Source organism: Notamacropus eugenii, chromosome 1 (genome assembly GCF_028372415.1).
Source record: "Notamacropus eugenii isolate mMacEug1 chromosome 1, mMacEug1.pri_v2, whole genome shotgun sequence".
Taxonomy (NCBI): Eukaryota; Metazoa; Chordata; class Mammalia; order Diprotodontia; family Macropodidae; genus Notamacropus; species Notamacropus eugenii.
This window is the reverse complement of record NC_092872.1, coordinates 420,709,088-420,734,756: the sequence shown is the minus strand read 5'-3', so window position 1 is coordinate 420,734,756 and position 25,669 is coordinate 420,709,088. Positions and strand designations below refer to the sequence as shown.

At 45.0% G+C, this 25,669-nt stretch overlaps 1 protein-coding gene across 2 annotated transcripts in view; it reads left to right on the top strand.

Moving 5' to 3' along the window:
- Positions 1-3,204: 3,204 nt before the first annotated feature.
- Positions 3,205-25,669, top strand: part of MTCL2 (microtubule crosslinking factor 2) — a 112,490-nt gene continuing 90,025 nt past the window's right edge. For both annotated transcript variants that reach the window (XM_072631432.1, XM_072631431.1), the window contains exon 1: positions 3,205-4,331. In XM_072631432.1, coding sequence (XP_072487533.1) covers positions 3,519-4,331 — 813 coding nt within the window. In that variant the 5' untranslated portion in view covers positions 3,205-3,518. The remainder of the gene's footprint in view (positions 4,332-25,669) is intronic.

Below are 25,669 nucleotides of genomic sequence, written 5' to 3'. Positions count from 1 at the left end.
TCCCTCAAAGGATGAGAGCCAAACAGGATAGTAATAGAAAAGATCAACCCTAATTCCATCACTGAATTTTTAAAAGTTTAATTTAATATTGCCTTAAAAAAAAATCTAGGTCACTTCTAGATATTATACTTCTCTGTTCCTTACCTCCCACCAGGAGCCCTTGAGTGAATGGATAAGTGAATGAATGAAACAGAGTATTTAAGTGCTTACTACGTGACAGGTTCTGTGCTAAGTATTGGGAACACAAACCCATAAGGCAAGATAGTTCCTACTCTCCAGGAGCTTATATCTAATCGAGGAGAAGACAACAGTTATAAGAGAGTAGTGGTCATGGATGGAATGTCTAGAATGTCACAGGGATGGAGTCATTGGACATGTGACTGAAATACCCTTTCCAGGAATATTAGTGCTAATTACTGTTACCAGAGCAAGAGGTGGAAAGACTGAGACATTTCTGAACTAGAAGGTAGGAAGATGACGGGAGTATAGTACAGAGTATGTAGTATGGGACTGGCTAGGTATAGTGAGCACTCAACGCTCAGAAGAACATGGCCTCAGAGTTGAAGGACCAGCTCTGAACCAGTGATGGAGAGGAGACCCCAGTAGGACTGGAAGATGGCCAGGAAATAAAGAAAAACAGGCAAAACTAACCAACATAGGAACTACCTCTACAATGAATGCCAGGGGACCCCACATCCATACTAGGAGGGGGGAGATCTGAATTGTCATCTCCAGAACTAACTGGTCATTACAATTTACAGCACTCAACCTTTATTTAACTCCATTTCAGTTTTCTTATCTATGACATTATTATATTCTCCTGATTTTGCTAACTGAGCTCCACATTGAATTTAAATAAATATTCCCATGTTTCTCTGAATTCTTTAAATTTGGTTCTTTTTCAGCCATATATTCTCTAATCAATAGACATCTGATTTTCCCCAGTTTTTTGCTACTACAAAAGAAATGCTGTTATGAATATTTTGTAATATAAGGAGCTTTTCTTTCTGTCTTTAGCCTCCTACTTGGGACCTTTCCTGATCTTCCCAGATGATGGGAATGACCTTGTATTTATCATGTATCTATTTTGTGCACGCTTATATGTATACATCCTTGTTTCTCCTGATAGAGTATAAGCTTGAGGGAAGAGATTATTTCATTTTTTACATTATATCTGCAGCACCAAGCACAATTCCTGGCACAAAGCTGGTAATTAATAAATGCTTGTTAATTAATTGAGAGTCTGATAGATTAATAATAATAATGAAATTTGCATAGCCCTTTAAAGTTTGCAAAGTACTTTACGTAAATTAACTCATTAGATCCTCATAGCAGCTCTTGAGAGGAAGGTACTATTATTATTTTTATTTTAGAATTGAGGAAACTGAGGCAAAGAGAGGTTAAGTCATTTGCCCAAGATCATCAAACCAGCCCATTCTCCCAGAGGGAGAAAGTGAGGCTCTAGGAAGGGAAATGTCCTTTCCTCGTTCTCATTTTGAGTCAATGATAAAGTTGGTAATAAAACACTAGTCTTCTCACTCCCAGCCTTGGGCTTTCCCCCCTTCATCAAACTCCCATGATTGCAAGAAGGAACAAGGATCAGGAAGAGATTTGAGAGAAGGAAAACAGAAGAAAGAAAAAATTAGCTGGAAGCCAGAAAGTACTTATTATGCACCTTCTGGGGTCATAGCACTGTGCTTTTAGGGAGATAAATGGGAGCATGTCTCATTCCTGGAGGAGGTTATACAATTATTGGGAGACAAGACACAAATAAAGAACTTTTTACAGAAAAATAGAAAACATAATCAGAGTGTGGGTTTTTACCCAGAGGTAAAGTAAAGATTGGTGTTGGCTAGAATAATGTAAAGAAACCTTTCTGGAGGAAATGGATGATATTGGAGGAGAGAGAGACTTACATTGTAAACTCCTATCTGTAAAAGATAGTTAACTAATGCTGTTCCCCCAGGGCTAAGTGATTCCAAGTAACCTATGCAAGGAAGGAAAGGAAACCAGGTAAGCAGAGAACGTGAAGCTTTGCTCTAGGAGCATTTTGAGGGGAGCTGAGAGGGCATTCTTCATGATTTTCTTCTAAGCAGAATGAGGAAGAGGAAGTTGCCCAGAACTAGGAGTCATGAGGTATGGGTTCTAGCTCTGGTACTGTCAGTAACTCTCTGTGACCTCCTTCAGTCACCCAACCTTTGAATCTCATTTGGTTTCCATATGTGTAAAATGCGGCGACTGATCTCAAGATAATGATTTTTAAGGACCCTCCGCTCTCCTGATACACTCTGGTTTTATGCTAACTAGTCCACAAGTGCGTTCAGTTCCCTCCTCTTTCTAACTTCTTGCAGGGGGGAAGACAGGATATGTTAACACATCTGAGGGACCTCCGTGTGGTACTAGAGAAGGATGATTCCATCCCAGCCTCTGTCTAACCCTTACTGTCCATGTCACCTTGGACAAGCGGCGACTTCCTTCTCTGGGCCTGAATTTCTTCATCCATAAAATGAGGGCTTCAGTCTAGAAAATCTTTAATGTCCCTTCGAGGTAAAAAAAAAAAAAATCATGCTTCTCCAAATCTTTTCATCTTGTGTCCTGTGTGGTCCTGTGGCCATAGCTGGCTCTGAGCAGCGGTACCGAACGCAGTCCTAAAGATGTCTTTATTAAGGGAACCGGAGACCATGTATTCGACCAAGGTCGACCCAAGATCTAGTCTTGGCAGTTGGAGGCCGGGGTGGGAGTGAGAGGAGAGAATGGTAGCTGAGAGGGAAGGAGCAGAGTGGGAAGTGACCATGCCGTGTGCTGGCAGGATTATAGCATGGCTGTACGGCGCAAGACACACATGTAGGGGTCCATTCTGCACTCATATCTTGCTTTGCGTCCCGCGGGAGCTCCACGAAGCTCCAGAGGCAGGGCCAGATGGGCACAGGAGGCTGGGGCAGACCAGGCCGTCCCAAGCCATGCCATGCCATGCCACTCCAAGAGGCGAGTTGCGAATCGCAGCCTGGACGGAGAAGGGGTCGCTGTTGCCTCGAACATTCAGCCTAGTCCCCCGGCCCCGCGCCCGCCCCCCTCCGCCTTTTGTTCGTGGACCCTGCGCGTCACCGAGCTGGCGGGGCGGAGAGACTTGACGGGGCTGCGCGGCGGCGGGGAGGAGCGGAGGGGCGGAGAGGAGAAGGAGGGAGAGGACTAGGAATAGGAGAAGGAGAAGGGGGGAGGATGAAGAGGTCCCACCACGGCGTGGCCACTGGACCCTCCTAGAGCCGCAGCCTGAGCGCTGGAGCTGGAGCCGCCCTAGGGCGCAGCGCGAGCCTCAAGCTCAGAGCGCAGCTAGAACCGGGATCTCTGAGCGCCTCGGAAGCCCCGATCTCAGCGCAGGAGGAGTCCGGGTCCTCCTCCAGCTGGGGAGGTAGACCAGCGGCTCCAGCCCTCGGGGGCTGCCCCGGGGGGGGGGGGGCGGGGATGAAAGAGGGGAGCTGCCGCCGCGCCCCGGCTCGGTGAGCAGGAGGCGAAGGAGGATGGAGGCAGCGGAGCCGGAGCCCGGTAGGGGCTCGCCGCCCCCGCCGCCGCCGCCGCCCCCACCGCCGCCTCTGCCGCCCCCTTCCCCTGCACCCCCGGAGAAAAAGAAGATCAATCGTGCCCCGTCCCCTGCTAGACCCAAGGACGTCCCCGGCTGGTCGCTAGCCAAGAGCCGGCGGAGCAGCGGCAGCAACCCGGGCTCTCCTGCCTCTCTGTCCGGGAAGGCGGGGCCCGGCCAGCCCCGGCCGGAGAAGAAAGGCCGCAGCGGCCCGCAGAGCGGGGCTCGGGGCTCGGGAAAGGGCGCGCCAGGCCGAGCAGGGACCAAGGCAAAGGGGCGTCCCCGAGACGAGCCCCCGGGGCGGGCCTCGCAGCCGCCGCTGCTGCCACAGCCACCGCCGCCGACGGCTCTGAGCCTCACCGACAGCAGCTCTGAGGTGTCGGACTGCACGTCCGAGGAGAACAAGCTGCTGTCCTTGGAGCTGGCTCTGAGCAGCGATACCGAGTCCGGCGGCGGCAGCGGCAGCGGCAGCGGCAGCGGGCAGGAACGAGCGGCTGGCACCGGAGCCGGAGCTGGGGTCGGGGGCCGCGTCCCGGGGCACCCGGCACCGCGCAGCCCTCAGCCCTCCAGGCTCGCCTCCCCTGGCGCCTCGCCTGTCCCGGATGAGCAGTCCGCAGCGTCGCTGGGCAGCAGCCGCCTGCCCCTCAGTACGTCGCTGGCCTTCTCCGATCTCACCGAGGAGCTGCTGGACTGCGGGCCCGACGGCTTCGTGCGGGAGCTGGAGGAGCTGCGCTCGGAGAACGACTACCTCAAGGTAGTGGGGGGCGCAGGAGGAAGGGGGAGGTCCTACGGTCTGACCAGGAATGCTTAATATGGGGGTTAAGTTAAAGTCTTCCCGAGAATCCACTGTGGAATATTAGTGACACCAGTGTGGGGATGTTCTGGGTTCCCCTGTAAAGGGCGTCCTAAAGTAGAGGTATTAGGACCCCCAGTATGGAGCATGGAGACCTCACTGGAAGATTTAATATGGAAATGTTGGGGACTAATGGGGGGCTTCAGCTTGGAACGTTGGAGACCTCAGAATGAGAGTTGTTGGAACGTGACCTGGCCTCTTGAGCCCTGGGCTCTTTTAGGACCCTCTATGTTTAGCCTCCAAAATGAATTACATATCTCCCCTTTAAGTTCAGAGAGGGAGCCCTTCAGAATTTGAATTTCTCTTCAAGTTCTAGCTAGCATCTACAGCTTTGCTCAGCTCTGGAGTGGATGTTCCAGATATCATGGCAAAGGGGATACCTTCTTGTGGATTTTGCCCTATTGGGGATACCCCAGTTCTGAGAGTGAGGGATGCCTCCTTCAGCAGAGTGCAAAGGCAAGGAAGACAGAGAAAGGGCTGAGGAGGGAGGGACCTCTTAGTCTTGTGTGGCCTTTGGCTGATGCTGAGACCTTTGGAGGCGGCTCAAGTTCATCATTTGACTCCAGTTGAGTAACTTCTGGCAGGTGGGGGAAGGGGGTGTGTGAGGGGTGAGGGTCACATCAGCTGAGCTGAGTGATCCCAGAACTGCCTGTCCCTTCTACAACTGTTGGCAGAAATGGTTCTCTAGTGGCTTTCCTTTTCAGGATGGGGTTGGCATGACAACAGTGGGTATTTCTCCTGTGTTTATGAAAGCTGGGCTCTTAGCCCTGTATGTGTGTATTAGAAGGAAGCAGAGAGGTGGAGGGGGAACAAGGAATTACACCCAGGAGTACAGTCACAATCTGTCACGTGGTGGTGGTCAGGAGCTGGATAGAACAGGACAGTTTGGGAGGAAAGGACCAGACCCTGATGCTTAGATTCAGAGACAGTTTTTGCACAAGGCTCCAGGATGACAGACCAATCCTGTCCTTGGGATCTTTGGGCGTGTCCAGTTTTGAAAGCCTGACATTTTGGAAGAACTCCCTGTCTAACTTCCGTTCAGTCTAACGGCTGCATAGCCTTAGGGAGAAGATAGATGCTTGTAAAGGTCTCTTCCAAGGCAGGCTCTTCACTGGGTCATGGAGTCAAGACACTGGAGTTTTTTTGTCTTTTACTTCATCCCTGATTTGCTATTACAGGGTGTTAGTGGCAAAAGAGTTGGATTTGGAAGTAAAGGACCCAGGTCGGAATCCTGGCTCTGCTGTTTACATTCTGTGTGACCCTGAGCAAGTTAAGCTTTTTCATGCTTCAGTTTCCTCATCTGTAAAATGAATGATCTCTACAGCCCTTTCCAGCTCTTGACATTTCTATGGTCCTAGGTCACTGTTCCCTCTTTGTACACTGACCAAGGAGACATGTGAGAATAAGCCAGATTCACTGGCAAATCACTTATTTCCCCCTTAATGGATAAAGATCTTGCAAATTTGAATTTCTCTTCTGGTACCAACTAGTGTCTGAAGGTTAGGTGGTGCTGTCCCAGGTGCCATGGCAGGGAAATACCATCTTTGGAGTTTAGTCCCCCAAATGGAAATTTCTTCCCATATACATACCCCACTTCTGATGGGATGCCAGAAGAGGATGAACCAGGCCCTTACTGTTATAGAACTAGGTCTGCTAATGGCATGGAAATGAATTAGCTAGCTTCTTAAAATCATGATGGTCATTCTATGATAAAATCAAAATTTTGGTACTGCCATGGATTTATGATTTCATGTGCATGGGTGCTCTTTCCTTCCATGCATGCTCTAATCCATCTAAGCCTTCCTGTACTTTGCTGTTTTTGTACATATTGTCTCACAGAGGATCTATCCATTGTGTTTCTAGGCCTTGTAGGTAATTTTACACTTTGTGGGCACCAGTGTGGCACTGATATCTGGTGATCCATCAGGTATTCCCATTCTCACTATGTGTTCAACCCACCTCCTGGGACAGGTACTGGTGTTCAGTGATGAGTTGGGCCTAGAATTAACTAGAAGGAAGAGTAGGCCAGGTTGCACTTGGTAAACTGAGTGTGGCTTTCAAGATTCCCAGTTGTTTCCTAGCACTGAAACTCATTTTTTTCCAGCATAAATGTTTTTGTCCTTATGAATCTAGGAATATCAAAACTTCTAAAGAATCCAAGTCGCAGATAATCTGTGGTGGGTACAGGCTGCAACATATTCCCAGTGATGGCCCTGAATTTCAAGAAGGATATCACAGAGGACATGGATGATTGGAGAAAATCAATATCTGCCTGAAATTGCATTTGGAGACCAGCCATAGCCTGCATAGATTGTGGTGGAGAGGGAGAGGAAGGGTAACAGGAGCAACAGCTGCATACAGGCCTTTCTTGGCATTTGACTCAGATTGAAGTGAATAAAATCAGCCTCCCAAAACTGAAGAGGACTGAGGCATTTTTCTAATCTCTACAGCCACCTCAAAGCCTTGCTCCTGGAAAGAAGGTTCTTAACTCTTTTTATAATAGATTTTTGCTCTGGCCTAACTTACTTGCAATTCAAATAACAGATTCATGGATTGTTAGAAGGACCTTAGATCCTTCTGGCATTGCCTTCAGCTGAAGTCCCCAAAGGGAGAGTGACTTAATCATAAGTCTTAAGATATAAGACTTAAAAGGTTTGCAAAGTACTTTCCTCAACACACCCCTGCGAGATTCAGTTATTATCATCACCAAATGTATTGAGGAAGAAACCGAGGAAGAAAGATTAGCCATTTTTCTGTCAGGCACCAAGCAAATAAGTACCAGAATCAGAACTTGAACACAGATCTTAAAATTCACTTATTTCCCCATTATATCATACTATCTGGGTAATGACCTATGACTTAGGTAGACCTGAAGAATCTTGGGTAAGTGATGTATTGAAGTAGAAAGGGCACTGAATTTGGAGCCGGATGACTTGGGTTCAAATTCTGACCCTGAAGCTTATTGTCTTTGTGATTTAGGGTAAATTGTCTAACTATTTTAAATCTCAGTTTCCCTATTTGTAAGATTAAAGGGAGAGAGGGGGGGACAGGGCAAGGAGACAAGGCAGTTTGAATTAGCTGACCTATGAGATCCTTCACAGATCTAAATATCCTTATCCTTAAGTCCAAAAAGGAAACATGACTTACTCCAGGTTACAGTAAGTTAGTTAGTGGACACAACCAGTACTCTTTCCCCTGACTGCCTTCCTGGGTCTCCTCTACTTCATGGTGGCTGCCCTCAGGAATAGTTTATGAATGGAACCTGCCTTACCTGGATGAAGTGCAGCAGATTTAATGCTGATAACTGAATTTTACAGCAGCAGCAGCTGCAACAATGAAATCAGAACATCAAGGAATTCCAAAATGAGGCTTTTTATAAATGAGCCCCTGAGTTTGCTTGTGTACTTATACAGTGGATGATAGAGGTTACTCAGGGACATTGTCTTTCTAGTGGAATCAGCATTTCATCTATAGTGTCTTACTCCCAGGGATCTTATTCCCAGGACCATATCCAGGCATAAGAGATAATTAATAGGGACTTGTATATTGTTGTTGAGTTGGTTTCAGTCAAGTCCACCCCTTTGTGACCCTATTTGGAGTTTTCTTGGCAAAGATTCTGGAGGGGTTTGTCATTTCCTTCTCCAGCTCATTTCACAGATAAGGAAACTGAGGCAAACAGGGTTAAGTGACTTTCCCAGGGTCACACAGCTAGTAAATCTTCCTGGGAATCCACTGTAGAATATTAGTGATCCCAGTGTGGGGATAGTTTTGGATCCGAGGCCAGATTTGAATTCATGAAGATGAGTCTTCCTGATTTCCAAACCCAGTTCTCTATCTATTGCAATGCCTAGCTACTCTAGGGACTCACACATAGATAATTAGCTTCCTGGAGGAAGAGGTATTTGTGTTAATCTGTAAAAGGTAGTTCGGATTTCAACAGATGATGAAGCATAGGGATGGAATTCCAAACATAGGGAACAGTATGAACAAAGACACTGAGGCAAGAGAGTATGAGATAGATTTGGGGAACAAAGCAGCCCAATTAGGTAAGAGCACTGAGTGAGATGAGAAGTAAAATGAGATAGACTGGTGCTAGATTGTGGAGAGCCTTGAGTTATATACTAAGATGTTTAAATTCTTACTCAGTAGGCTAAATAGGAACATTGAAGATTTTTGAGCATATGAACCAGATCTGTATGTAAGAAAGATTACTTTTGCAGGATATATGAGGGACAGGTGATAGGAAGAACTGTTATGGGATTATGGCAATAGTTCAGGTATATGGTCAAAGGGGCCTGTACAGGGGTACGGTCAGTGGGTTGTAGAGAGAAAGGGAAGGTCACTATAGATGCTGTAAAATATAGTCAACAAGACTTGGTCCTGATTGGATATGGTGAGAAGGAAGAAGAAAGAGTCGAAGACGAGTCCAAGGTTTCAAACACAGGAGGCTGAATTTGTGTGTGAACCTGAGTGAATAGTTCTGCTGCTGACACAAACAGTGAATACAGAGGAAGGAACCATTTTTAGGGAAAAAATAATAAACTTGACTTTGGGTATGTTGAAGTTGATTTATATGAAGATGTCCTGAAGGTGCTGGCAATCACAGATGCAGCACCAGAAAGCACCTCAAAGACAGGCTAGTCCAGGAGAGGGGAACCTTTGGCCTCAGGGCCACATGTGGCCCTCTTGGTCCTCAAGTGGAGCCCTTTGACTGAATCCGAACTTCACAGTTTGGATTCAACAACGATCGTTCATAAAAGGATTTGTTTTGTAAAACTTGGTTCAGCCAAAAGGCCACACACCCAAGGACCTAGAAGTCCACGTGTGGCCTCAAGGCTGCAAGTTTCCCTGCTTAACTCCCTTACTCTCCTGATAAGGGAACCTGAGGACCATGAGGACCTTGACCCAAGTACCTCAGGAAGTTAAACAGGAGAGCCAGGATTCAAACTCAGTTTCTATGACTCTGACTCAGGCCTCTTCTCACCTCACCACACCAGGATTGACCCAGAGATGGGCCTGGAGCTTAAAAGGCAGATCTGGTTCAGAACAGGGATTTGGGATTCACTGGTACGGATGAGGTGGTTGTTTCTGCTGTTTGTCCCTCGTTCTCAAAGAGGACCATGACGTCAGGCAGGCGATGCCATGACATGCAAATGAATTGGATTTAAGTGAAGCAGGGCTGTGCAAAGTCCTCAGCCTCACTTTCTCCTCCAGAGCCATCTGGGTCCAGGGACCAAATATGGATCAGGACACTGGAGATGGCCCTGGATTTGGTGGGAGACCTTTGAGTAGTTGAAAACCTTGGGAGTGAATATAGAGGCATTGTTACTTACTGTACTCGAAGGATTGACTGACCTTTAGAGAACACGCATTGCCCCAGGCACCTTTGCCTAGAAGCGTGCTGGAGAAGCTGAAGAGTTTTATTTTGGGTTCCAAACCACTCTCCCTGCCCCCAGGTCCACTCTCGATTCACAGCTTTGATCCTGCTGGCCACCATTCTGTTCAAAGGGTGCACCCCCCTACCATGCATTTTAAATGAGGCTTATATTTTCAGTGTTTTCAGTCCTTCAAGTTTGGCCCTAGATAGAATTAGTCCTCTCTTCAAGGGTTCTTAATTTTTCATGTATGGGGAATTCCGTGTACCCCTTTGGCAGTCTGTTAAAACCTATAGACTTCTCAGAATGATTGTAAGTGTATAAAATAAAGTACACAGGATTACAAAGGACACCAATTCTTTTGAAATAATTATCAAGATATTTTTTTAAAAAATCAAATCAAAATCAAATTCCCAGACTCCAGGTCGAGAACACTAAGATTTTCTTTGCAATATTCCTCCTTCCTTTCTCTGGGACAATCCAGTTCCCTTCAAGGTTCCACCTCCTCCAGAAGATCTTATGACCACGCCAGCCACAATGGTCCCTTCCTTCTCTGCAGTTTTCATTGGCCCTAGGGTGAATTTTTAGCCTTGAAGAGCCTTACCAGTGATAGGAATGTGTTTTCAAGCTTCTGAAGGACAGTTATGGGAAAAAGGGATTAGACGTGTTCTGCCAGGCCCCAGAGGACATAACTAGGAGCTATGAGGCAGATGTTCCAGAGAGGCAGATGTTCCAGAGAGGCAGATTTGGCTCAATATAGGAGGTGGAGAGACTGCTAATTCTGAGGTCAAAAAATCAGGGTTCAGACCTTAACTTTGATACTGTCTGTGTAACCTAGAAACCTAACATCCCTTAGTTTACTCATCCATAAAAGAGGGTTGGCTTATAAGATCTTTTCCTTTTCTACTCTATGAATCTATAAGAATTTTATCATAACCAGTGTTACTGCCCATCCCTGCCAAATGATGTAATAGGTTGCCTCTGGAGATCAAAGGCTCCAAGGACCGTTACATGAACTTCTAATACACACCCGTATCTGTGGGTATACATATACATTTATGAAAACTGTATTTCACTATAATTTTTTGTAATTCTCTGGATTTTAATTTATGCCTTGAAATCAGGATTCTAAGGAATCCAGAAGCCACCAGTCTTCCAAAGGAGTCCATGACACACAAAAAACCCTTTGACTAGGTATGGAAGAGAACTTAGAGTTCATCTACTCTAGGTTGTTTCACTTATTAAGAAGGGACTTGCCCAGGATCACTTTGCTGTAAACAACAAAGCCTGGATTTGAACCAAGTTCTCTGATTTTAAATCTCAAGCTCTTTTCATGTCAACTTCCTATAATTGGAGGTTTTCAAGTCTGGAGAATCTTGTGAGACACCTTATAGGCAGGATTCATGACTCCGGGAGGGTTTTGGATTGGATAGTGTTGGAGGTCCCTTCCAGCTCTGAGGTTCTGTGAACCTATCTTGGAGAAGACGGATTCAAAGGCTAAATAGGAATTAGATCCTTGGTAAGAGGAAGACAGGGGGGAGAGGGTGTTTCATTAGCCTGGGGAGCCTGTTCCCCACCTCCTACCCCCTCCCCCACCCCCACCGAGTTTCCTTGACTCTAGGCTTGAATTAGGGAACTTGAGTTGGAGGGCCCAAGCCCCTCCCAGAGTGTGGTCACTGAGGAAGATTCCTGCTTCCCTCCCTCTCCAGCCTCTGGGAGCGGTTGGGGGAGGGTCAGAGTGATCTCACTGAGGTCAGCCCAGGCTCACAGCTGCCAGAGAAAACCCCCAGCCGTTTCTCTGGCTTTGATTCCCTCTGGAAAAAAAATAAAAACAAAACCTCCCCCACCCTCCTCTCCGGCTTCTCTGCCAGTTGCTTTCGGAGAGAGCACCATTGTTAGGGCTGGAGCCTGTGTCTTTAAGAGCCCCGAAGCAGAGCTGTTGTCCTCACCAGGAGGAGGGACAGGAGGTGGGGGGGTTGGGGAGCCTATGGGGGCAGCCCCTGCTCCAGCAAGATGGAAATCGTGATATGGGATATGGCAGCAGCTGAGTTGAGAGGGGAGGATGAACAAAGCGGGAGGGCTTCTCTTCTTCCTCTTAACCTCTGTATCCCCTCCCCTCTCCCCCCAGCCCCTGTGCCATCCAGAACAAAGATCGGGGGCCACACAGACCTTAACAGATGGAAGGCAGCAGCCCCCTCCCCCAGATCACTCCCACCCTGATTCCCAACACTAGGCCCTCCACACAGGTGTGAGTGAACATATGCGTCACATACATAGACATACTGTAGAGGCATACATGGGAACAAGATACATAGAGACACACATGTGACCCTCACAGGCTGTAAGAGCTTAGAGACAAGCACAATATGTATCTAGACCTGCCTACACCATGCTACATGCTGGGGTAGAGGTATGCCTGCAGAGATGTACCCCACACACATGCAGAGACATGCACGTAAACAACACACAGAGAGACCCAGTACACATGCAGACACATGTTCTATATCACCCGGAGGACATGGAGTAAGTGGAAAGAGTATTCGATTTGTACTCAGGAAATGCGGGTATGAATCCCTGTTCTTTCTAGCTGTGGGAGCACTGGCAAATCATCTCCCTTTTCTCAGCTTCGGTTTCCTTAACCATCTGCCATTGGAGTTGTGGTATAGAAAACGCTTTGTAAGTAATCTTTAATCGCTACAGCCGTCTGAGTGATTACCATTTTACAGAGAGAGAAAGAGAGACATAAACACACATACATATATAGAGTCTCATGGAGATATGCATGATGCACAAACATATAAAGACATGCATGGATACATGCAGAGAGACAGAGAGAGAGGCAAGACACAGTCGAGCACAAGAAGGGCACAGGAAGTCCTTGTGTCTCTCTGTGGATCTAATATCAACAAACCCCTCCTGTTTTCAATCTCTTCCTTCCTTGTGGCTGGTAGGAAAGGGTAGGAGTAGCTTCTGGTGGGTTGGAACTGTAGGTTCATGTCTGTGGGAGGCCACCAGGGCATCTTGGTGGAAGGGAGAGAAAAGGGAGGGGATCCACTCTCATTCCCTGAGGGTAAGAGCCTGTATTTCCTTACTCTAGGGGCTGACCAGGCACGTGGCCAGCTGCCCCAGGACAGGGCCCAATTTGCCAGAAATGGAGCAGATCTGAACTGCCCTGCCCACACTTTAAATACAACCTCTACCCAGTAGTTCCCTTCTAATCTTCCTAGCTTTTCCTGTTGAGCCCTGTAATCTTGCTTGCCAGCTTTTTTCTGGTCCAGATAAGGCCCCTGCCTGGGGAAGGGGAGAGAGGAGTGTGGGGTGTGGGGATTTCAACTGGTGCCATAAACTGAGTTAAGGACCAAAAATTGGGGAAGGACTATTAACTTTGTCTTCCTGATCCTAATCCTGACAATCTGCCCTCAGGGTGATCCTTATTTCATAGGCTTTCAATTTACCTTCTTTGAATTGATGACTGATCCCAAACTGGAGTTTAGGACCTTAGATATCATAGTGTATTGGGACTGTAAAGGACATTAGAAACTGTTGAATCCAACCTCTTCATTTTGCCTAAGATGACAATGGAGTCCAGAGCTGGTTGAGGACTTGCCTTAATGTGACATTAAGGGATTTAAATAGCCAAGGCAGAACTGGAACCCAGGATTCTTGACTTCCAGCCCAAAGCAGCTGGAAATTTCTGAAATGTATCCCCATCCTCAAATTCACAGTGTAAATATCATTACCCTTATTTTATAGGGCCAAATGACTTGCCTGGGGTCACACAGCTAAGTAAACATAAGATATATATATATATGATTAATGGAGGTAATGTCTTTGTTTAGGGAGGGGTTCTGCTTAGACCAGCCTGAACTTTAGCCAAGTAAATTTAGTGTTATATAAACTGAAGCCCCTTGAAAGTGATATGATTTATCCAAGGCCACATAGATCAGAGCCAGTCGAACTAGGATTTGAACCCTGGGCTTTGATTCCAAGTCCAGTGCTGTTTCTAGTAGATCACTCATTCCCTCCAACATCTGTTTGGTCTGATTTGAGCTACACTCAGGACAGAATGATCTGGGATTGAAGATCCCTCCACAAGAGCCCAGAGTTTTGAGGCATTCAAGGGTGGTTTGAACTTGAGATTCAAAAGGGCTGCAGAGATTTGGGGCCTATGGCAGCATAATTTAGCAGGGAAAACAAAGGCTCACTAACAATGGGATCTCAGATTCTTCGAGTCGGGTGGACTCTAGGCCAACTTGGTCCTGAGTGGGAATCCACTCTATAATAGCCCCGTACAGGTCCCCTTCTAGCCTTGGCTTCTGCCTTTCAATGAAAGGTATCCATCATGTGACACAGCCCAGTCCATTTTTAGACAGCTCCAGTTGGTTTTTTGTTTTACTTGTATTTTGCTTTTACTTCACATTCATTGGTGAATAAGACCCACCCTTCTCTGCTATTCTGCAAACCATCCCTGGTAACAAAGAATAAAAAGAAAGAGGGAAAAAAAGCTAACCAGATTCATCCAATGAATCTTACTATACATGGAGTGTTTGATGGCCATGGCCCCCCACCCATGCGAGAAAGGGGGGAGGTGCATTTTCTCCTCTGCTTTCTGCAGCCAAGCTCCTTTGAGTACATAGCATTCAGCTTTGTTTTTTTCTTTCTATTTGCATTGAAGTAGAACATTGTATTTCTGTTTCTGATTGCTTCATTGGGTATTAGTTCATATAAATCTTCCCATGCTTCTTAGTACAGTACTCCATTATATTCATATACTGACATTTCTTTTAGTCAATCTCCAATCACTGGGGATTTTAGTTGCTAGCTCATTGTTACCACAAAAAAAAAAGTGCTGAATATTCTGGTGTATGTGTGACCTTTCTTTTTATCAATCAATAAACATTTATCAAGTGCCTACTATGTACTAGGTAGGCACCGTGCTAATCCCTGTGGATACAAAAAGAGGCAAAAGATGGTCCCTACCCTCAAGGAATTTACAATCTAATCATTGACTTCCCCAGGGTATATGCCTAGCAGTAGGATGGACATATAAGTCCCCTTTTTTCAGTCTAATTGTTAGTGATTTTTTCCCATAACATTCTGAAATCTGGCTCCCTAAAACTTTCCCTTACTGACCTGATAATCAGGAGATTTGGGATCAAAATTTTTAACTTCCATTTTAAATTCAGCAATCATTTATTAATTCATATACAATGTACAGGGCCTGTATTTGGTATTAGGGATAGAAAGATGAAGAATAATGCAGTGTTTGCCCTTAAGAACATACAGTCTTATAGAGAGGATAAGACCTGTACCCCAAGAACTGTGATGCCAGTCAGAATACAGTATTTGTGTCAGGAAAAAATCAGAGAGGTGTGAGAAATTTAGAGAGAGGCATTTCTGGGGTTGGGGATGCCCATTGTTGAAGAGTTGACACATAATCTGGGTCTTGAAATGGGACTTTGCAAGGCTGAAATGTATTGGAAGAGTACAATCTAGACATGGAGTGGGGGTGGGAGACATGTGCAAATACACAGACATGGGAGAGGGTATGATTTAGCTGAAATAATAGACTATATCGAGGATAATAATCTGAAAACTGGAAAGGTAGATTGTAGCCAGATGGCAGCAGGCCTTGAATGACACATAAGGAGTTTGTATGCCTTTGGACAAATCACCTCCCCTCTCATTTTCCTTTCTGTAAAAGAAGGAAGGAGACTGAAATACTTGGAAATGTCATTTCAATTGGTTTTGTTATTGTTTCAAGTGAATTTCATAATAAATTGTTATTAAGATAGTTGGTAGTTTGACTCAATGATTTTCCAGGTCCTTGATAGCTGTGACATTCTGTGATAAGGTCTTGGTGAACCTCTGGTTAACCTTTATGTGATACTGGTTTTGGAGCCATGATGGTAATATCTGCCCAAATTATAGCCCAGGCCTGGGAGGAGGACTCTTTGGTCTGAGCAGGGTGGTACCCAAGAAGCAGCTGTGCTCTGAGAATTTCTTTTGAGAGGTAGTAGGAAGGTTAGGACAGAGGGAGAAACCACTTCTGGGGAGCGGTAGTCTTGACAGTAGGAATAACAAGAGTGCTTCTCTAGCTCTTTAAGGCTCACGATTCCCTTTCTCCACGATACCCTGTGGCATATAAGTAATGTGCTATTATACTCCCATTTTAGAGGGAGTATAATAGGAATATAGAGAATATAAGGGAACCTAAGCAACTAGAAAGGCTGGAGTCGGGCAACTTTGATGTTCAGCGACCAAGACCAGTGCCCTTTCTGCTACACCAGGCTGCTTCTTGGCAGGGAGAAAAGGCATTGAACTAGGTGCCAGAGCAGGGTGAGATAATGGAGTGGAGTTCAGGAGGGCTTTGGCCAGAAGCCCCCCTTTGACTGATGTCGTGGGAGCTGCCCAAGGTTCAGTCCATTTGTTTCTTATAATTATCTCCATAGCTAAATCGCATTCTCCTCTCTGAGGAATTGGAGAGGGGCCCAGGCTCCATTCTGTTGCCCCACAGAGTTTCCTCTTTGAGCAGTGGCTGCTCAGATGAGACTGATGGACCAGTAGTAATTGCCCCCAGGATACCTTGCCTACCCTTCCGGGAGAAGGAGGACGAGGCAGGGAGTGCCCAACTTAACCAACCTTCAGGATCAGGAACTCCTACCCATCCTAACACAATTAGGGGAAGGTATGGTATAAAGCAGAAATTCACCTGGGCTCTATCTAAGGCTGAGGGCACTGGGGCCCCTCCCTGAGCCTTAGCAAGAAAACTGGTTAGCTTTGGGTATGGGATTGACACTCGGTGCTACTGATCTAACATTAGAACAGGGCAGCTGGCTCCAGAACTAGACAACTGGTAGACTCTAGAAAGGAAAGAATAGTTGCATATTATGTGAATATTTTAATCTTGACAGTTCTCTCATTAGCATTCCCAGAAGAAATCAGTTCATTTCTTATTTGGTTTGGAAAACTGCAGCTTAATTCTCTCTTCTGTGGGGGAGGTGCAGAGATACTAGAAAGCTCTGTTATATGATTCCAGAGGAGAGGTTGTCTTGTTTCTCCCAGCCAGGATCCCCCAACGGTTTCATCAGAGAATGTCAAGACTGTGAGGAACCTTAGAACATAGAATCTTAAAACTGGAAGGGGTCTTAGAACATAGAACATTAGAGCTGGAAGGGACCTTAAAACATAATGTTAGAACCATTAGAGACTTTAAAGATAATTTAGTCTCCCCTCAGTTTTCAAATGAGGAAACAGATCCAGAGAAGTGGTCATTAGCTCATGGTTAGATGGTAAGTGGCAGAGCCTGGATTGGATCCTGGCCAGGTCTTTTGTCACCAGGATTGGAACTCCTTCTGCTCTGGCGCACTGGTTATAGAGCAGCAGCAGCGGCAGTATTTTTGTTACGTATCTAACAAAATGGTAGAACAAGAATATCGAGGAGTGCCCCTCCCCCACCCACAGCTAGACCACTGTGAGGATCCACAGAAGGATGTTGAGGACATGTTGGTCCTGCCTCCTTGTGCTCTTCCATCCTTCTCTTCTTCCCTAAATGGCCAATTTCTGGGCCTTGGCTGGATGCGGGAAGAACTCAATATTTATCAGTGATGATCATGGCTATCATTGATGCCTCTGGTACCTGAAGGGTTGATCTCTCCATTCTCCACTTCTTCCCTTTCAGAACCCTCCAGGATTTAAGTTTGAGGAAAAGGTACAGATCAATAATGAAAAGACTTCACATTTGTATGAGACTTACAGTCCCATAATAACTAATTTAACTTCAGGACAACCTTGTGAAAAAGGTCACAGCAATATTATCAAACTCTTCTCCGTGCCCCATTTTGTAGGTAAGGAAGTTGATACTTAGAGGTTGAATGACTTGCCCATAGTCACACAATGATGTGAAAGTTGGAGTTGGGACTCGATCTCAGGTCTTCCGTCTCCAAGCCTTTATAGCCCTGTAAGGCAGGTCATAAAGCTCTGGCAAATCCCAAAAGTCTGTGTTAGAATCCCATTTACAGATTCCCAACAAATACTCATCCAAGTCAACAAACAATGGGAGCTCACTTCCTCATGAGCCAGTTCGTGCCACTTTTGGAGAAGTCTCGTTAGGAAATATTTTCTTACATGCAACTAAAACCTTCAGCCTTCCATAGCATCAATTCATTTCTACATTTTAAAAACAAGTAGAACTAACCTCTGTTTTTCTCAGAACCGACATCTCAATCAATCCCTTCACCTAGTAGGACATAGTCTCTAGTCCTATCACCATCCTGATCTCTGCCTTCTACACTCAATTTATCAATGTCCTTCTGAAAAATGATGGGGAGGCTAGAACTGAATGCACCCCAGGTGTGGCCTGACTCAAGGAAAGCGGAGCAGAACAAGCATCTCTGTTGCTCCAGACATTGTGTCTAGCAAGTCTAGCAATCGGCTCGTTTGGCGACCACGGTTTCTGGTGGACTCTTAATGAACTTGTTACCTTCTGAGACGCTCAGGTCTTTGTCACATTGGCCATTCTCTAGGCCTGTCTCCACCTTTTTGTGCTTTGGTAGTTGACTTTTTAAGCTCTAGTGTAGAACTTTACATTTAACTTAAGCAACTACCATTTATTAAGTGCCTTCTATGTACCAAGCATGATACTAAGTGCTAAGGATACATAGGAAGGCAAACTACCAGTGGTCCCTGCTCTCAAGGAGCTCCTAGTCTACTGGGAGAGACAACATTCAAACAACTATGTACATGTAACATATATACAGGATGAAAAGTTTGGGGTAGTTTCGGAGGAAAGGTGCTAAGATTAAGGAGGAAGAGCATAAGCATTTATTAAGCACCCACTGTGTGCTGAGTGTTTTAAAACATTATCTCATTTGATCCTCCCCACAACACTGCTGCTATTGTCCCCATTTTGCAGTTGAGGAAACCAAGGTTAAATGACTTGCCCAGGGTTACAGCTGGTAAATGTCTGTGGCTAGGAGTTTTGTAGGAAGATCATTTTATAGCATGATGAATTTGACAGCTGAGAAGAGAAGGGATTGGAGTGGGGAGAGAGATTCAAGGCAGGCAGGCCTTACCAGCTGGCTTTTGCAGTAGTCCAGGAATGAATTGAGAATGGCCAGCAACAGGATGGTAGCAGTGTCAGAGGAGAAAATGGGGCGTGTTGGTAGATGGTACCCAAGTGAAATCAACATGACTTGGCATCAGATTGGATATGGGGGGTGAAAGAAGGAAGAGGGAAGGACACCACCCTCCGTCCTGGGTGATTGGGAGGATGGTGGTGCCCCTCACCCATTTAACCTTTTTACATGTCCTTTATTAAATCTGGCTCGGTGTCCTAACCTGTTGATCTTTTTGAATCCTGATTCTGTCCTCCCAGCTTCATGTTGTAGAACCCAATTTGATAGGGCTTCTCTTGTCCAACTCCCTCATTTTACAGGATGAGGATGAGGAAACAAGAGGCCCAGAGGGGTTAAACATTGCACAGGAAGGGCTGCTAAATGGCTCAGTGGATAGAGTACTGGCCCTGGAGTCAGGAGGACCTAAGTTCAAATCCAGCTTTAGACACTTAACACTTACTAGCTGTGTGATCCTGGGTAAGTCACTTAACCCTGATTGCCTGTCAAAAAAACCCCAACAACATTGCACAGGAAATAGAACCAAGCTGTCTAATTTCAGATGTGTTATTTTTTTCATTTAACCACACTTGTCTCCTGGAAATCTGATAAACAGGCTGTCTGTGTTTTCATTCAGGTAGATAAGAGAGGCTTCCTAGAGGAAATGAGACAGGATCTGGTTAGACAGAGAGACTGTCTAAAGACTTTGGGGTGTGCTTGGGGAGAGCTCACCAGAGTAGAGAGAGGGGGTCCTAAATGTAAAGACAGAGAGGGAGGGGGGTTTGGGAGTAGTGGAAAAACCTTCCAGAAATTCTCAGAAAGACTAAATAAACATGGCCTTGTTGCCTAGAATTGAAGCTGATAAAGACTGAACTTTAAAGGTCCAAATGCATCTTTCCTCTCTTTTCTGTTTCCCACCCCTGGCACTATTACAATACTGGCCAACCCTGCCCCTGCTCATCTTTTCTTGACTTGCTTCCCCTTTCTTTCTTCTGCAAACCTGTTCCCATTCCTGGAGAAGGAGCTGCAGAAGGATCAGGAGAAATCAGATAGAGTTAAAACTTAATAAACTCGAAGTCTCGTTTAGCAAATTGAATTTTCTGGGTGATTCAAAGGAACCCCAGATCTCTACTTCTTACTACTGACCATTTGGGAGATATTCCTGAGCCCCTAATAAATGAGGGTTCCTATGCTACAAATAGAAAGATTCCTGAATTTGGATTCAGAGTACCCGGGTTCTGTTTTACAGATAAAGAAACTGAGGCTAAATGACCTGCCCAAGGCACACAGTTTGTTAGTGGTAGAGTTGGTAAAGCAAAAGCTGCTAAGAAGGGACCTCTGGGACCTCTAGAGAGGGTGAGGAAGTGGAGGAGGGAGAGGAGAGAAGCCAAGAAAGGAAAAGAGAGGTGGTATAGAGTAGGAGAAGAGGAAAATCTCACAGAGAGGGATGGAGGTGACCTTTGAGAAGTCAAAAGGCTGCCCATACAACCTTTTGAAAGGTTTGTGAGAGATTTATGGAAATTGGCAGCCTGCCTGGCATTGCCTGCAGTGGGAAGGCTTTTATTTGACACCCTGTCCCAACACAGCCTCTCAACTGATATTATCAGAGTGTCTCCCACCTTCCTGCAGCTCAGCTGTTTATCTGGGCTAAACAGATACTGGTATTTTTGTTTTCCACAGAAGTAGCTCCTCAAAGGACCCAGAGCCCAACAACAACAAGCTCCCATGCCAGCCTCATCTCTGACTGGTTTGGGGTGTGTCCTCTACTCAGATCAAGAACCCTAAGAGACTGGGCTCCAGAGCTGCTGCCAGCCATGACTAGTTATGCTGGAGCTTCAGTTTGGCTCTAAGCAGCCTTGTCCCACCTCTCCACATCCACCCCTACCCTCCTACCCAACTCCCCACCAAAAGGAATCTGTGTAATGGGTATCAACAGTAGTATTGGACTAGATGTAGGGGTGGGGAACCTGGGGCCTCAAGGCCACATGCAGCCCTCTAGGTCCTTCTGTGAGGCCGCTTGACTGAGTCCAGGTTTTACAGAACAAATCCTTTTATTAAGGGGATTTGTTCTGTGAAGTTTGGATTTAGTCAAAGGACTAAAGGAGGACCTGGAGGGCCTCATGTGGCCTCGAGGTCCCAGGATCCCCGCCCAGAACAAGACTGCGTTCTAGTTCTAGGCTGAAGACAAAGTCACAGTGTGACACTAGCCACATCAGTTACTCATTCTGAGCCTGTTTTTCTCATCTGTAAAATGAAGGAACTAATTCCTTGACTCACAGGGTGGTTGTGAATATGAAATGAGATAATGGATATGAAGGATTTTTCTGGAAGGGGCTGTTGTGTTATGTGTTTATCTAACTGCTTTTCTCTGTCTTTCCCCTGAGTCTAATGGTAGTTCAGTACTTGAATATTTCAAGTGACGCGTGGCTTCATCCATGTAGGCACACGTTATCTGTGTGACCATAGACAAGTCACTTAACCTCTCTGAGCCTCAATTTCCTCTTCTGTATAAAGGGGGCAATTTCCCTGTTACCTTACTGGTAAAGAAAGCATCTTGCAAGCCATAAAGCAGTATAGTATTATAGTTTATTATTAATATTGTTACTATCACTTCTTATGCTGGTGCAGATTGAAGCTTCTTTGTGAGTATCTGTGGTAGGAAAAAAAAGTCATTTCCTCCTCCTCTCATGAGCCCCTCTGGACTTAACTGGGCTAGTCCTTGGACAACAGGCTTCACAGTCTGGACTCTGAGCCTTCCTAGCTTGAAAGGAATGACTTGTCTTGAGAAGGACTTTACTCAAAAAGTAGGACAAGTAATTAAAGATTTGCTGGTTGGTTGAATGAAGGAAGGAAGAATGAATTCATAAAGTCTTATAACACTGCTAAAGTAAGGCTTTGGGCATGGAATCCGGAGTTGTGGAGTGAAGAATGAGAATAAAACTAAGCCAGTGGGTAAAGGCTAGCCTCTCTTCTGCAAAACATCCAGAGGGCCCAAGGAGGAAGAGGATTCTGTTTGGTGGTTGTTGTTTTTTTAAACCAGATCCATGATTTCATTGGTTGGGCGCTCCCATGAGGAAATATCCTCTCACACTACAAGTTGGCACGCTCTGATATTGGCAGTTCTTACAAAACTAATAACAATTCCCAATTTCTATAGCTCTTAGAAGTTTACAAGGCATTTTCCTTACCCAAACCTCCATAAGGGACATGATACAAATATTATCCCCATTTCATAGATGAGGACACTAAGACTTCAGTGTAGTCACGCTCTGTCTCATATCTAGCAAAGGATTAGGGCCAAGGTGTAAAAGGGTTATCAAGGTTTCCAACATACACTGGATTTGGTGTCAGGGGAGTTAGGTTTGAATCTGCCTCTGGAACCTTGAGGAAATCATTTAACTTCTCTGAACCTCAGTCTCTTCATCTGTACTATGAAGAGATCAGACCAGTTTTAAAAGTCCAGTGAACTCCAGGAAGTTTTCCACTACTGGGGACACCAGTGACTGAAGTTTAGTGAAGAAAGGGGTATAGAGGGACATAGATTAAATTCCACGACTGGGTATTTGTTCTGATACCTTACTTAAATGTTCTCATCTGTGACATCATCCCCCCCAATCCTTGCTCAGCTAAAAGCGTACCTTCCCTCCTTAAGTTTACCTCCAACACATTTCACCTCTGTTTTGTCCCCCTCACCCTCCGCTTTGGATTAAACTTGTGAACATTCTTCTCACCTTCTCCTAGTAGATTGCAAACACCTTGATTTCTTTTTTTATCATTTTGTCATTTTTATCTTTATATACACAGGGCTTAGCACAATGCCAGAAGCATTGTAGGAGCTATGTATGTGTACATGTGAGCACACACGCACACATACACACACACACACTCATACACACACATTCATAATACTCATACCTTTTCTTGGACAAGTCCGTGTCCTGATGCTATGGTAGAGCTGCATAGTAGGAGGGTACTCTGCAGACTTCTGATTCTCAGCTCAGGCACCAAACCAGGGTCTCCCCCGCCTCCCATCCTGCCCCTAGACAATGCATATAAATAGCATAGTACAGAGAGAAAGCAATAAGTTACAGAGAAAAAGTACTAACTTTGATGACCGAACACCTAGATCCAAATTCTTGCTTTGCCACATATTACCTCTGTGACTTTTTTCTGAATGAAATTTAAACTTCCAGACCTCAGTTTATTTTTCTATAGAATGGGAAGGTTGGATTGAATGACCTTCCAGCTTGAAATCTACATTTCTTTGCTAAGACTTGTTGGGGAGTCAGGTCAAGGGCCCTTGCCTTCAAGGAGATCACAATCTAGTTGGGCAATTAAGACTTTAACAAGAAAGTGGGAGCAGTAGGAGAAATTCTGTCATCAGTTGCTAACTAAGTTCAGGCTTTGTGGAGGAAGTAAGACTTGAAGGATTTGGGGAGGTAATGAAGGGGATCCCAGGTGAAGGAAATAAGATGGAGAAAACCTCTTTTCCCTTGCTAATTCTTTAAGAAGCTATTTCACAAGTCTTGGGTAAGTCATTTACCCTCTCTGGGCCCTAATTTTCTCCTCTGTTAATTGAGGGGTTGGACCACATGATCTAAGGTCCCTTCTAGTTCTGACATTTCATGATTTTGTGGAGATTTCCTCAGTGGAAAACAAAACAGACCTTTTACTGAGCCTAGAGCTTTAAGGTAACAGGAACTGCCTTCTGGTTGATACCAGGGATGGTGTCCAAATACGGACAACCCTATGATCTCATCCAGGGCTTGGACACCCCTGGGGAAAAGGCAGAAGGTGTGGCAGATGGCAACAGCTTCTACTTTCTTAGGGAGGTGGAAATGAGATTGCCAGCAGGACCCTCGTTGGACTCAGAGGCCAGCTCCCTTCTGTGTGTCACAAGCTAAGAGATGAACAGTGGGTTCCTTTCTTGCACATCTCCCTCTTTAATACCCTACTAGTAATTCCAAGCAGCTACCCTTTACACCATAGGGGAAAAAAACACCTGATAAACATTATTATCACCATCAACAAACATTTATTGAGCACTTAATGTGTACAAAACTGTATTAGGTCTTGGAGTTTCAAGAATCTACAATTTTCATGTAAAAGCTAACATTCTTATCCTAATTATCACCTCCTCTAGTTTCTTTTCACCTGTCATCTGGGCTATTGTAACAGCCTCCAAGCTGACCTCCCATCTTCTGTTCTCTCCATCTTTCAGTCCATTTTACACATGCTCCAGAAAAGGCACATTTGATAGATATAGATATCATTATATATATAATAGAGACTGTTATATATGAAATATAGGCATTATTATGTATATTATATATAATTATACATTATATGTTGATTATTTTATATGTATACACACACACACACACACACACACATACACACACACACACACACACAATCACCACCATGTGGAAAGCCCTTCAGTGGCCACTTGACATTGTCTTCCCCTACCCTTCCCCTCCTTGGTAACACTCTTCACTTTGGTAATAATCTTCCCTTTTAAATTTGAAATCTTTCTAATGAGCTTAGAATGATAGGTTAGAGGTTATAAAGAACCACAAAGGTGATCTAGTCTAGTCTTAAAATCATCGATTTATTATTGCGAGGGGACCCTTTTCCAGAGATTCTTAATCTTGTTTGCATCATGGACCCCTTTAGCAGTCTGGTGAAACCTTATGGATGCTGTCTCAGAGTAATGTTTTTAAATAATTGCAGGAAGGGCTAAATTTCAATTAGGGTTTAAGGACAATATCCCCTTAACCCATGGTTCAATACCTCTGATTTAGACTATCACATTCCATCCCCTCTTTTGATGAAGTTCAGAGAAACTGTGATTGCCCCAAACCACACAGCTAGGAAATAGCAAAGCTGGAATTTGAACTCAAGTCCTTCAAGTCCAAATCTAACCCTTTTCTCAGTATATTTTGCTTATCATGGAATACGGTGTATTTGAGCCATCAGCATTTGTGTCTGATTTTTGTGTCTGATATTTCTAAACTAGATGCTCCATCTAGGTCAGGGATGATGATGCCTTATTTAAACTTTGTATATCCCCCAGGATTCAGCACAGTGCCCTGTACACAGCAGGAACTTAATAGATGGTTTTTGAATGAATGAACTTGAAACATAATTAGCTACGAACTTACTAGATCATGAGCTCTATGAGGACAGGGACTGTGTCCTTTTTTATCTTTGTGTATCTCATTCCCAAAAGTGCCTTAAACATCATTGGTGCTTAGTAAAAGACAGAATTTTCAAAAATTGACAATACTTCCATTTGTAATGAATGTTAAATAAATGGCTTTGTTGTTGTTCAGTCACATCCAACTATCTGTGACCCCGCTGGGGGTTTTCTTGGCAAAGATACTGGAGTAATTTGCTGTTTCCTTCTCCAGCTCACTTTACAGATGAGGAAACTGAGGCAAACAGGGTTAAGTGACTTGCCAAGAGTCACATAGCTAGTAAGTGTCTGGAGCTGTATTTGAACTCATGAAGATAAGTCTTCCTGATTCCAAGCCTAGTGCTCTAACCACTGCACCATCTATTTCAGGGAAGGTTGGATTTGGGAAAGATGGGAGATTGGAGATAGGTCCTTGAAGGTCAGATAGGGTCTAGATAAGTAAGAGGATATGGGACAGGAAGTCACTCTAGGTAGGGGAGAGGACTCCAAGAGTGTTTCTGTAGAGGGGTATTGGGGGTAAACTCAAGGCTTTTCTAACTAATTAATTTAATT